This window comes from Armigeres subalbatus, chromosome 2 (genome assembly GCF_024139115.2).
Source record: "Armigeres subalbatus isolate Guangzhou_Male chromosome 2, GZ_Asu_2, whole genome shotgun sequence".
In the NCBI taxonomy this organism is placed as follows: domain Eukaryota; kingdom Metazoa; phylum Arthropoda; class Insecta; order Diptera; family Culicidae; genus Armigeres; species Armigeres subalbatus.
In genome coordinates this window covers 194160826-194175481 of record NC_085140.1, presented here as the reverse complement: position 1 = coordinate 194175481, position 14656 = coordinate 194160826, and the positions used below count along the sequence as shown (strand labels likewise).

Below are 14656 nucleotides of genomic sequence, written 5' to 3'. Positions count from 1 at the left end.
ATACAGGCAACCCACTTAACTTTGGAAGTAGTGCGCTGGATTCGTCTAAAGATATGCTAAACAACCGAAGGAAAATAAAATAATTTGTAAAACAATTAATTGTATTGTATTTCTATTGTAATATTGGAGTATAATGTATTCTAAATCCTGTTGTATTTCTATTGTAAAACAATAGAAACAGTAATTGAAAACATTTAAAACACAATGTTTTCTATTGTTTTGTCGCTCGAAATCATCCCATTGAAGTACCGTAAAATCAATTGTTTTGCTCTGAATTTTGTATGGAAATTTTTCGATTTTTTTATTGTAAAGATACATAACAACCCCCCTTTTTAATTGTAAAAGTCCCATTTACCATTCATTTTATCGTGGAAAACCATTATTTCTCATGTGATTTTATTGTCAAAATTCCATTATATTCAATGGTAAAAATTATGTTTTAAATGGTGTTGTAACAATAAAATTTATGATATTTTAATGATATTTTTTATCCGGGTAGGGCAGTCTATAAATGATGTTTTGTGTACTATAAACCTAACATTATATGTGTTGTTTAGATTAGTCAGCAGTGGTAACTGATCTTTGTCTTACGACACGCTGAAAACCATCAAATTAACATGATTTTTTATAGGTTGTCATTAATACTAATAAGGAACAAACGTAAAAATTTCAATGACACATAATGGAGATAATATTGAAGAATATTCTAAAAATTTAATACTATGCAAAAGTTCGAAAAACGAGAAAGGGTTTTTGGCCAGCCATTTGTTCTAGCTACTCCACCGTGCGGTGGTGAATATCTGGTTGCTATATTCTATTGAGACAAACACAGAAATGAATAAAATCAAGAAAAAAATTATTATTAATGTAGAATGCGGCAATATTCTAAAAATTCCAGATTTTGAGATACCTGACCTATTAGGTTATTTCCAATTCACTAGCGCCGCCAATCAGTTGAAATCCAAACTAAACTGACTGATCACAATGGTTTTGATGATGAGTAACCGAACAATTTTTCAGAAGACGGCAGATTTTTTATTTATGTGTTACTCTACATTTCCGTGTGATGGTTTGGCAACGGTTGGAGCGGGTCGCCAAAATTGCCAACTCGCTATTCACCGAAGGTTGCGTTTACATTTCCCAAACCCGTTTACCAACGACCGGTGTTCGAGTTCGCGTCATGATAGAGGTTGCTATTTCGACTTTATTTACGCACTGGTGGGGATCGTCTAATAGCGGTAAAATTAAGGAATTGAGATTCTCACGCCCGAATGTGTGAGTGGCGATAAAAGGAAAACAAACACTCCTAGATGGTGCTACTCAGCAAAGTTTGGGTAAAAATGAGTATATTTCCATATATTTTTTGACTCCTTCGCAACCATCGTGATGACTCGATCAATTTTGAGGTTATGAGCAGAAGGAAAACAAACATGTATTTACACATGCCGAATTGCACATCAGTGTGCGAGCGTTAAACGTCACTCATCTCTATGCTCTTCTTGTCTCCGATGGCGATCGATTTCTAGGCGAAATATGATAGGATTTCGGGCACTCGAGTTTGTTCGAATCACTTTGTGGGCTATGATAAGGTGATGAACTATTGTTGAATATTGCGCTTGCAGGGGCCTGTAGCATAATCGAAATTTCACTAATAATATTAGTAAAATAATTTGTAACTTGTACTTTTCCGTTGCATAATAAATCTACAAATATCAATTTACAAGTAAAGCACACTAATAATATTAGCAGAATTTACAAGTTTCAAAGTGCTCGCGTTTTCGGGGGCACACCACTCGATACGGAAGCAACGCACAACTGTCATTTTTGTTGATTTAGTTTTGCTGCGTCACAGCATGTGTGAAAAAATAAAAATGACAGTTGTGCGTTGCTTTCGTATCGAGTGATGTGCCCCCGAAAACGCGAGCACTTTGAAACTTGGATTGCGTCAGGAGTGACCTTAATATAAACCTGTAGAAAAACATAAACAAATTTATCGCCGCATTGACAGTGAACTGTCGGATGAATTTTGACAGGTAAATGAACCTGCCAGACTTGTCAGTTCAACCTTACTTATAATACAAGTACTAATATTATTAGTTGGCGAATCACTTTTATGCAACACAAGTTACAAGCACTTGTAAATATGACTTGTAACTTGTAACTTGTAGCTAATATTATTAGTCTGATTATGCTACAGGGCCCAGGTGTCATGGCATCTTCAACATATCCAGTCAATTTGTTTGTTTAAGTAGATGATATGGACATTGTCGGTCGAACATTTGAAAATAAGGCACATCGTTGCTGCAGAAATGCCTGCTTTGCTATATATGGCGATTTTCCCTAGTGCTGTTTTGGAGCGCACAATCGATAAGTAGACCACTTTATTCGGAAGGAAAGTACGAAAATACGAGTCATTTCTGCTCGTTTAGATTTAATTTTCAATCAATAAGCGGGTATTACAATGAGCTAACGCATAGCGAGTTCGATTGTCGGTTCGGTCTAAGATAATTTCGGGTTGGAAACATTCTTGACTCCTTGATGGAAAGGTGCGTTCAACATAGTTCTGATCCTCACTAACGCTTCCACGGGTCTACCGACCATAATCAACCTTTAGCTAAGGATTAGGCTGGGCACGATTGTCTTTCTGACATTATGTAGGATGTGGTGGGGCTTGGCATGGGGTCTATAAAACTTCAACCGGACCGGACCACATATCGAGCATCTTTCGCCAAGGATGTCCGTCAACGTCAACATACTGGCACCCAGCGGCTGAATAAGAAATGCCTTTCCCTGGAAATTGTACCTTAGATGACAGCTTCAATCCGGTAGATAGAAATCCTTGGACTTACAACCAACTGTTTCTTGAAACTTCAATATCATTCGAGAAACCGACAGAAAGAGATTACGGATTCATTTAATGGCAAAAACTTTTAGCGCAAAACAACGGAAAGGATTTGGAATATGGAACGTTCCAACTCAAGCCAAGCAGAGTGAACTTGCTTATGAAGCGGGCCGCATGAAGTTTAAGATCCTGGGACTGAGTGAAAGACTTCGGCCAAACATATGAAAACCCAGAATGCCACAGGAAGAAAAATCTGTTATACACTGGTTTAAAAGGTAAACACGCTCTTCGGAATCGTGGAGTTGGCTTCCTATCCAGCCTGGGGTCTGCAAAATGAGAACCTATAAATTGCCTAGGCCGGCACCGGGAGTCGAACCTAGCCACTCTCAGCATGGTCTTGCTTTATAGCCGCGCATCTTACCGCTAGGCTAAGAAGTGATTGTCACCTCACTACGTAACGTAAGAAGGTCGATGGGCTTAACTAAAAATAATCGATTATTAAAAGCTGTGATCTGAATTCCAGGACGTTTTGGACTACCTTGAAGGTCTGAAGTAGCTTAAAACATTAAGTCATATTGACTCATCAGATGTCTATGTATCGTCTTGTACCGATTTTATGACTTTGTTGAACTTAGAACTTATTGTTTAAATGTCCAGGAAAGGTAGTCCGATTTCACCTTTGCCCGGTCATTGTACATTGTTCTTGCCACACAGCGTACTGCCGTGAATCGCATATTTGTCCCATATGAATAGGAAACCCAACAATGATGGGACAAATATGCGATTCACGGCAGCGTAGAAGATACATATTAGGGTGCCAATGGATTGTATGGGAAAAAAATGACCATTGACGGGTAGAGCTCAAAAGTTTCATCTCCTAAAAAGTTGATATTCGAAAATTCTATTTTCATTGGCACCCTAATTCATATTCATGCAAAATGGTAGGCATATGGAAGCTTTGAAATTAATTACTGTGCAAATGCTAATAGAACACCTAATTCAAAATCGGGTTCCAGTATGAGCCATGAAAGAAGAAAAAACATTCAGCAAACATTGAAATATATGTACATTGAAAACTGTTAGCTAATACAAATTCACATCCATGGTTGTCTGTACAGTTTCGTAAGTTTTGGTCAATCACGAAAGGCAACTACACTGGGGTCGTTTTTTTACGCATTTTGTTTTTGAGTATTTTTGATCTTGAATTTATTTAAAAAAAAATCCACAAAACACGAAGAGAAATTAAATGAGAAACATCTTAGACCGGGTCGATAGTCAACTCACCATCCCCGGATTGACAAATCTAGCAGGGTTAACTGGAGACCAACGTCATTGACATGATCAAGTTTCATACCACTAAGCGTAATAACTACCAAGGATGTTTTCGATCATTTGGTCATAGTTTGACTCATTTGCATATTATCACTAATTCCAGAGGCTGTATTTCTAAATGTGTTGTATGGTGGTCTTAAGCGCGGTGTTTTTCTTCCATTCTTTGTTATTAAATATACTAAGAAAATTATTATGAACATTTTAGTGGAATGTCTTCACTTGTCGTAAGACGAGTTTGTACAATCGTCTTACGACAAGTTATTAAGTATGATATTTACAACTATAAGAATGCTGATATCACTGAATACACTGAATGATAAGGAATTCGAATCATTTAGTATAAATAAGTTAGTGTAACTAACGCTTTACTGCCCATAAATGCATAACAGTCCCATTTAGATAATGAATCAAGCTGACATGGAACTGTTATACATTTCTGTGCAGTTTAGCTCTATATCAAGTAAAATTTAAACAATGAACGGTTCAACGATTGTAGGCAAATTACAGTGCTTCAAGGTCACCATACAGTCCATTCAGAAAATAAGCTTCTGTAATGAGTGAGAGTGATTAAGTAAAGAATGGAAATAAACAAGAAAGAAAAATAAGTCTGCCAGAAATTTTCCGGCGGCTTGAAATGAAAACCAATACTTACCCTTGCGTAGCTCATAGTACCGTATGTAACGCCTATACCGATTCCTAAGAAAATCAATCCTCCAAGCAGCAGCAGATTACGCCGCTTACGACAAAAGTCTGCACCGACCGAGGAAACCTTGCGACAGTGAGGGCACCTGGCCAGGTTATTTTTCATTGTGTCGAACTAAAGAAAAAATCAAAGAAAACGACAAACGAATTGGTAAATGAAACCCGATCGCACACATCACTCAGAAAAAAAAGTATTGACTGCTAAAACATACCAAAAATGTATCGTGACAGTGGCCGCAGCTGACACGGCACATGCCGGGCATCGACAGCAACGGTGGCGTCACCGGACTCGGCGCCAGGTTGATGATGCGCTTGCAGTTGGGCCTCGGGCAGGCCACCCGCTGGGAGGAGCTCTTACAAATAAGCAAACAATTGCAGGGGCAGCGAACATACTTTTTGCCAGGTGGAGCGTTGCGGATTGGCTGAAAAACAAGGGTTGGGAAAAACTCAAATTCTCAAAGCAAATGAGTGTTTCTAATCAGGTGCAAATTGAAACCTGCCGGACTCATCGAACAACAAATCAAGCACATCAGTTTGAATCATTGTACACCGGGGTCACTTCTTACGCAGGACGTGTTTGTGCGGATTTTGGAACTTACGCGGTTTTTGTGATTTACGCTGATTTTTTACTCGAAAAAAGCGTTTTTTTTTTAAAAAGGTCGCAAAACTCGAGAAAACCGCAAAAAATCGTTTTTCGCTGAAGTCGTATCTTACGCGTACGTATCCCCGCGTAAAAACCGACTCCAGTGTTCTTCTTTTGCACAAAACAATCAAACTATTTACCGTAGCCTCATTGCACTGTGAGCACTTGACAACGTGCTGTTCCTTCTTCCACGAGATATCTATCAAGGCCTGGCAGACGCGACACGTTACGATAACACTGCTTTGTTGTTCCTGTTGGTAGGACGGTGGGAGTTCATCGGGCCCAATTGAGGAAGCTGTGACAACCGCTGGTGGTGCTGCAAGGAATACGAGAAGAGTACAGTTTTTAGTTATACCTGAACATACGGGGAAGTGCAATCTTTAATAATCCTAAAAAATCAGTCATATTCTACAAACATTGCAATTAATTTAATTGTTGAACCCGGAGACGAGTCAGCCTAGGGCTGAAAGTCTCCCTAATAAAGATTAAAAAAATTGTTGAACGTTCAGTTTTATTAAGTTTTATACTAATAAAATTGAGATTTATTTTACAATGGGTGCACAATACATTCGATTGCCAGCAAAACTTTAACAGTAGATATACAATAAATTCTATTCTAATAACAGCTATACTTAAGTTTAATTACTTTATATCTTCTGCACCATCTTCTTCATTGGCATTACATCCCCCATTGAAAAAAAAGCCGCCTCGCAACTTAGTATTCATTGAGCATATCCACAGTTATTAACTGCGAGGTTTCTAAGCCAAGTTACCATTTCTGCATTCGTATATCATGATGCTATAACACGATGGTACTTTTATGCCAAGGGAAGTCGAGACAATTTTTAAACACAAAATTGGCTAGACGGCGCCGGGAATCAAACCCAGCCACCCTCAGCATGGTCTTGCTTTGTAGCCGCGCATCATACCGCACGGCTAAGGAGGACCTCCTTACTGTTTATTGTTTTAATACTAAATTGAGGCTGCGAAGGCACCTGATTGGGACATTCTGATCGCAAAAGAACTCCGAGACGGCTCGGCAATATGCTCCGTGGATAATGTACATCAAATCTTCGCCCAAATGCAAGTAGAGATGTGGTGGATATGGCGGACAAAGTACCGTAGTTTCTTAGGTTTCTCGACGATCTCCCCGATTCTGTACTTATTTCACGAAAAAAGTCGCGCACTCCAAGACGGTCTCTTGGAACAATTGTACTGCAAATGTCATTCGTAGGCACAGATTAATTTTCGTCAGAAAAGATCGATTCTCGATTATACTTGACTGCCAAACATTAGACAGGACAAAAAAAACTCACCCTAAAAAATTGAAATTTTCATAAATAAATTAGGAAATTGCCAATAAAGAAATCAGGGTATGAGCAATACATAAATATAAAGTTTTAAAAACAAATGATGCAAAATTTCCAAAAACAATTAAGAATTGTTCACAAAACAAAAAGCAAAATTGCAATTTAAACGAAAAATTTTCCATAAAGAAATCAAAATATCCCAAAATAAATCAAAATAAATCAATGTTTTGCCTTTCTTGTACAACATAGTTTCTATCAGAAGGCTATAATTTCAAACCAAAAATCAAATCAAAAGGCTGGGAGACCCATAGTGTTATATCGTTATATATTAAGCTTAGCAATGAGGTAAGTAAAGCAGTATAAAACCTTATCATGGTTATTGGTATTGCTTTTTTAAAAAGCACAAAATTATAAAACAACTAACTTGAACACAGCTTAATCTGATGACCCAAATCTTTATTTCCGATCCAAATCATTATTTTGTAAAAATTGATTTACCCACATTTTGGGTAATTTTAGGCATTCGTAATGTAATCAATTTTACATTTAAAATTTCTAGAATTTGGTTTACTTATTTCCAGCTCTATCCATTAAAATAAAATCTTGACATGTCAATTTTAGTTCCATTTGCTCAAATATTTCTCGAGTTATGCAGACATTTGCGTTTTATTCATACGGGAGCCCCTCCTCCCTAGCGGGTAGGTGTCTCGAACCCATCATAAGAATCTTCCCTGGCCCCAAAAATCCCTGTATTCAAATTTTCACGTCGATCTGTTGGTTAAAGTAGTTGTAGTTGGTTAAAAGCACCAGTCTAGCATACCGAGGATCATGTGTTCGATTTCCATCGAAGGAAAGTGGTTACCTCCAATACATTTTTCAAATAAAAAAAATATGTGAATGTTCACATCTAAGTTTTCGAAACATAGTAAATTAATGTCAAAGTCGGGTGGCCTAATACACCTAATGCACCGATCAAGAATATATAAACCGATGTTACATAAATTATGATAATAGTCAGTAAAAGTTGTGTTTGAGAATTTTTGGGCTTAGCAACGTCTGTTACTGAAAAGGCAACATATCAGAACGAATGAACCATCAGCCGAGCCATCAGCCCAAAACGTGAGGTCCATATATTAGTGCATTTAAATCATATTATTCCGTACGTCAAACAAGACCGAGAATGTCGAGGAAGCATTCTTCACCTCTTTTAAATTTCTAATTAAACCATGTTCCTTTCTGACTTTTGTGTCGGAGGAAAAACATACGCGTTCAGGATGATTAATTTCATCGTTCCCTGAACCTGAAAGAAAATCGAATATTGGTTCTTCATTTAAGGAACCATTCCCGCTTTTCCCGACTGGATGGAGACCTTGTGGATTTTTTTTAATTTTCCAAGGAAAAAATGTTTATTTTGTGGAAAATTTTGTAATTGTTAATTGCTAATAATGAATTATTTATGGGAATTTTGTATTTTTTTTTTTCGTGGAACATTTTGATTTCTTTATGGAAAATTCGACAATCATTTCACCTTGGTCTTAGACGTAGTAAGATTCTTTTCACGCATTTTTTATTTATTTATATAAAGTGTATGGAAAAATAGACCCGCCCTTAAAAGTATACGGTCCCTTCTATACTGATAATAACCATGACTGCTTTTTGATTGGAAATCATAACATGCATGTAGTAAGCACATCATTTTACATAATCAACCGACCAGCAGTGGGTAAAATAATAAATGAATAAGAGCGAAAGTAAACTGCAGCTATGATTGGGGCTGGCCAATGTTGACTCATACGTAAATGTGTGCAAAACAGACCTAGAACGGAATGAGCTTAGTGATAAAAGAAAAGAAGGTTAGTTTTGCAGGAATAAAACGCTGAACTAGTCAGTGTTGAGAAAAAACTCAAAATCTCCCAACAAGCCTGTGTTGACACTCAAGGAACTTATCTTTAAAAATATTAATAAATTATCCTTCTGAATCATTTCAGGGTTTTTTGTGTTCTCCATAGGGGAAAACAGTAAATTGACGCTTTTTGCATAATTCATGATCTTGTAAAAAGTTATAAAACCAAAAGTGTTACTTGGGAATGAATACATTATTTCGAGTGTTGTAGAATCGAGCACTTCTGGGGATAGAAAGATTCAATCTGATTACATTACACTGCTGCACTTTTATTACTAGCATCAAGTCATACTGAAAGTGAAATCCACTGTAATAGTGTTTCTCGAACGCACAATATGTTGGTACGAAGCAAAGGAACTACACGTCTTATCCGAGATAGTAACGGTCATCCAGCCCTACCCTACCGTCCTCCTTAGTCACGATTGGTCGACAACCAAGAAGCTTAGTCCAAATGCAAAAACTAATTTTCGTCTATTTAACCGATATGTGTGGATGTGGTGAGCGTGTATGTGTGCAAAAAATAGGGCCAAAAACCTTCACAGTCTTATTATCAACTCCCACAAAGCCAACTTGTTGTGCCCCCGCAGTTGCTAATTCACTATACCACCCAGATTGATTTCTTTTTAGTATTAGAAGTATCCGATTATTCCCCTAAAATCGCATTTCAATATTACCTGAACACATATTTTATTTTCAGATACTTGGTTCGGACATCAAAATATGTTTTTCTTCTTCTTATTCTTCTTCGTAGGCATTACATCCCCCACTGAGACATTGCCGCCTCGCAGCTTAGTGTTCATTAAGCACTTCCACAGTTATTAACTGCGAGGTTTCTAAGCCAAGTTACCATTTCTGCATTCGTATATCATGAGGCTAGCACGATGATATTTTTATGCCCAGGGAAGTCGAGACAATTTCCAAGCCGAAAATTATCTAGACCGGCACCGGGAATCGAACCCAGCCACCCTCAGCATGGTCTTGCTTTGTAGCCGCGCATCTTACCGCACGGCTAAGGAGGGCCCCCATCAAAATATGTTGGTAAAGTAAAAATGCATGGAATAGAACTTTAGAATTAATTTCTGTAGAGAAAATTCATCATAAAGTTCTGAAAAACCATACTTTTAGATGGATTTCTGAAAGGGACATCGTATGGAGTTTCCATACTAAAATCCATATTAGTGTGTTCTACTTTGAGCCGAATACTAATGGTATTATGAAAAATAGATAAATAGATCAGACAAAGTACAAATATGGCTTCTCTACTCCAAACAAATAAAATATTTTGTTAGATCTGTCGGTCAGAATATCTTATCTTTTATGAAAAAATAATGCAATATTCCGTCATTTTTTGTTAGCAGTTAAAGGAAATCTCGGAAATGAGAAACTAGCCAATTTGTGCCGATTGTCTTCTATTTATTTAGTTCTAATAGAATAAATATGAAAGGCAAGTCTTTCGTCTTCAAACTTTTTCAGTAAGTCAATATCCTATATCTTGAAATCTGATATCATTATCAATTAAATTTCAAAATCATAGGGGCAAAAATCCGTTACCCTAAAAAATATTTACTATTAGCTTTATGTACCCGGCCTTGCACGGAATTGCTTGAAAAAGGGATCAAACCCACAATTGTCTTATTCCGGGCAAACGTCTATTTCTAAAAAAGGAAAAACATCCACCGATGCCTTATTCCGGACAAACGCATATTTTAAAAGAAGCAATCTCATCCACCATCCAGAAGGAAGGACATTAATCATTGCTTTTCAGTGGTAAACTATGATTCCGATGAAGGGTAACAATTGATTTTTACCGTCGAAAATTGTATCTCGTTTTATTATCTCAGTCGATTCTTTAGCTTATTTAAGGTCAACTTTTCCAAAGAACCTATTTTTTTAAGCATCTACACTACTAAATATCCACACATTTTTATTGGCAAAATCCATAGATTTTACTTACGAATTACAGGGCTGTTACAAACTAGTCGAATTCCAATCCGCGAAATCCGCGACTAGCAAATTGAAATCCGCGACTGTAAAAACAAATCCGCGACAAACAAAAATATGGTTTCTTACTTCAAAACACGTTTTATAATTTTAAAATTTTTCAATATTTTTGCCTCTAATCTATTGGCATATTCCTCGATAGAAAACAAAAGTTATTGGAATGCATAATAAAACAAAGGACGAGTCATTGAGCATAATACAAAACTGGACGCAACTGATGGTCTGACAATTAAACAAAACCTCTCTATCGTTCAACCGACGATATTTGGATTTCTAAATGCCCCAACCATTGCAAGGTGATATTTTTATTTCTATGCAACCTCAACCATTGAAAGGTGATCTGATCCTTTCTCACAGAAAGAAAGGCCGAACAATCCACAGTGATTTTCTGTTTGGCAGGATGGTCAAAATGTGGCATTCCCAAACTAGACCTCAATCCTTCAGTAGCAAGTTAATATACCACCGGAGAACAGCGCGCAAAGGAAAGATTACTGCAAACACTAGAGGATTCAGATGAACTATATTTCCACCACACTTTGAAAAGGAGCCATACGAAGTTACAGGAACCCCAGAATTCCAGCCCTTAGGAAGAAGCCGCAACCATCGGGACACTATCATCGCAATTTTTGTCTATTTAATTAGTGTTTTTGTCTTTTTTCCCTGCTAAATTTTATTCTAACAATCATTTTAATGTGATAATTTTAACTCAAAATAACTGGTTGACTCGCAAGGCCTTCCGGCCTTCCTCTTAATTTAAATTGCTTAATCTTTCTAATTCCTTTCCTCATTGGTGTTGAACCTAATATTATAAATTTAAAAACACGTCAATAAAGACAGCTTCGATCATCTATCAGTTCCGTCCCGGCAGTTGCAGGTGTGAATATTCCTGCGTTTGATCCGACTTTATCGTCGACTCTCTATGCAGCGCAAGTAATCATAATTGTAATTCCCCAATTAGCGGCACAAAAGTTCTAAGAATAAAATAAATAGTACTCGGCATTTCGGTAATCCAGAAATGCAATATGATCGATCTAACAATTCGACAGACTTTCTGTGTCCACATTCAAATACCGTGTGCTTGGATTTTCTTCTTCTTCTTCATTGGCATTACATCCTCCAATGGGACATTGCCGCCTCACAGATTAGTGTTCATTAAGCACTTCCGCAGTTATTAACTGCGTGGTTTCTAAGCCAAGGTACCATTTCTGCATTCGTATATCATGAGGCTAACACGATGATACTTTTATGCCCAGGGAAGTCGAGACAATTTCCAAACCGAAAATTGCCTAGACCAGCACCGGGAATCGAACCCAGCTACCCTCAGCATGGTCTTGCTTTGTAGCCGTGCATCTTACCGCACGGCTAAGGAGGGTGTGTTTGGATCTTGACGTTGAATGAATCAATCCTAAAATTAAATTGAAGGAGATCGCGATTTTCGCGAGAGTGTAGTTGCAACAGCCCTGGAATTATATAAGCGCACACATAATCATTCTCCGTGGAAACTACTAATAAAATATATATCTAAATAAATTTTATGTGTGGTCCCGAATGAGCAATAATTTAATTTATATGTGGGTCCATCCTTGCTAACGGCTGATAACAATGTTAGTCGTGAAATACGAAGGCGCATCATCTGTGGAAGTCGGGCCTACTACGGGCTCCAGAAGAAACTGCGGTCAAAAAAGATTCGCCACCGCACCAAATGTGTCATGTACAAGACGCTAATAAGGCCGGTTGTCCTCTACGGACATGAAACATGGACAATGCTCGAGGAGGACTTGCAAGCACCCGGAGTATTCGAGAGACGGGTGCTTAGGACCATCTTTGGCGGTGTGCAAGAAAACGATGTGGTGGCGAAGAATGAACCATGAGCACGCCCAACTCTACGGCGAACCCAGTATCCAGAAGGTAGCTAAAGCCGGAAGGGTACGATGGGCAGGACATGTTGCAAGAATGCCGGACAGCAATCCTGCAAAGATGGTGTTCGCTTCCGATCCGGCAGGTACGAGACGGCGTAGAGCGCAGCGAGCGAGATGGGCAGACCAGGTGCAAAACGACTTGGCGAGCGTAGGGCTTATTCGAGGATGTTGGAGAGATGCGGCCTCGAACCGTGTATTGTGGCGTCAAATTGTTGATTCAGTGTTATCTGTTTAGATGTTGACTAAATAAATGAAATGAAATGAATGTGGGTCCATATCGATTATATTAGGGTGGTGCTATTGCAAATATTTATAATGGCGACCAGGGAATCAATTTTTTTGAAATGCGCATACGAAACAAGCGACAAAAGAGAACCAACGACAAAGCTTTGTTTTTGTCGGAGATAATAATGACAATGATCCGAAAAACTTTGTCATCAAAAAAAAAAGAAGACAATCTTGTTGCTAACTTTTCATCTCGTTATTTTGCATGATTTTTAGAGCAAATTTCGCTTTTATGCTCTCATAGCTCTGCTATAATGGAAATATTCTAGAATCGATCAACGATTACAAAATTAGCATCGTATTTTCGGAAATATTAGAACATGCAAGGCAAATGATTCTTGTCATATTGTGTTCGGTTTCTGATAAAGGTTTGTCGCTAGGTGCGTTTGTCAGTAACAAACTCAGTTGATGACAAAGAGTATATTGTTAGGCGTTCCTCGAATATTGACTTCTGATGGCGACACATATACTATATATAGATATTTTTCGCAGTGTAACTATTTTTTAAATCGAAAACATAAACCGAAAAAGTGCTGCACGTGTGAATCGGCCTGAAAAATTCACCCGGTGTTCGTTCAAAATCGGGCCAATCTCAAAAAACAGTTTGATATGGTCTTTCTTAGACAGGGAATATGGGTTCCAAATTTGGTGGACATCGGTAAATGGGTTCAGAAGTTATAATGAATTAATTGATAACTAAATACCCCTCTCTCACACCTTACCCCTTTTAAAATGACCTATCCACATCCACTAAAATCGTTTCCTTAGGAAATACAATATGTGATACAAATTTGGTTCAAATCGGTCATAGGGTTCAAAACTTACATTGAGTTGATCGATTGCTAAACAATACTCCTCTTCCCATACCCATATTTTCCAAAGAGCATCCCTAACCCCCTATCGTCGTCTACTTAAGAGAAAGAGTGTGTGTTCCAAATTTGGTTGAAATCGGTCAAGGGGTTCAGAAGGTACACTGAGTTGATCGATAACTTAAAAATACCCCTTCCCCCAAACCCTCCCCCTTTTCCAAAGAGGATCACTAAGAATCCGAGTACCAACCTCCACCGCGGTTAGCTCTTTTTTGCAAATTGAATATCTTTCGGATGCTTGATTTGTCCAATCTTCACATGTGCTTTACTGTTGTATATCCACAGTCAAGCGAGTGCACATTGTTTATTAAACGAGAGGATCACACTCTATGCCCCCAACAACGGGCTTCAATTTGCAAGAAAGAGCTAACCGCGGTGGAGGTTGGTACTCGGATTCTGATGGCTTTTCCGCAAACGTGACCTTTAAGTGGTCTTGTTGTGTAGGGGTTATCACGCCTAACTAGAGAGTAGGAGGTTGAGGGTTCGAGTCCCTCCAAGACACGTGCATTTTTCGCAAATTTCATATCAATTTGTCCATTTCGAAACATGTGCTGTGCATATGCACATCCAAGATATTTAACAAAAAACCCTGAATAATCCACCTAGCGATGTTGGTGCCTTTCTCGTGCAAAAAAAAAATACTAAAAAATATGAGTGAGTGCTTTTTAGCGTATTTTGCGCATAGAAAATAGTATTTTGGCAATAACTACTGATCCTATGACAATCTGGGCAATTTTCAATAGCAAACATTGGGACAGGATTCTCAGTCAAATGGAACTTGTTGTAAGTAATTCGACCAATGCAAGTTCCAAAAAGTGTGTCTGCAAAATTGTGTACACATACACACTTA

General features: G+C 38.0%; 1 protein-coding gene across 6 annotated transcripts in view; it reads right to left on the bottom strand.

Annotated features, from left to right (window-relative positions):
- Window positions 1–14656, bottom strand: part of LOC134211444 (type 1 phosphatidylinositol 4,5-bisphosphate 4-phosphatase-like) — a 33399-nt gene that overhangs the window by 9715 nt on the left and 9028 nt on the right. For all 6 annotated transcript variants that reach the window (XR_009979023.1, XM_062688300.1, XM_062688301.1 and 3 more), the window contains exons 3-5: window positions 5660–5835; window positions 5089–5298; window positions 4827–4991 (exon numbers count right to left, since the gene is read on the bottom strand). Coding sequence is in view for 5 of the 6 variants with exons in the window: in XM_062688300.1 (XP_062544284.1) it covers window positions 4827–4991; window positions 5089–5298; window positions 5660–5835 (551 nt within the window). In the remaining variant the exon portion in view is untranslated. The remainder of the gene's footprint in view (window positions 1–4826; window positions 4992–5088; window positions 5299–5659; window positions 5836–14656) is intronic.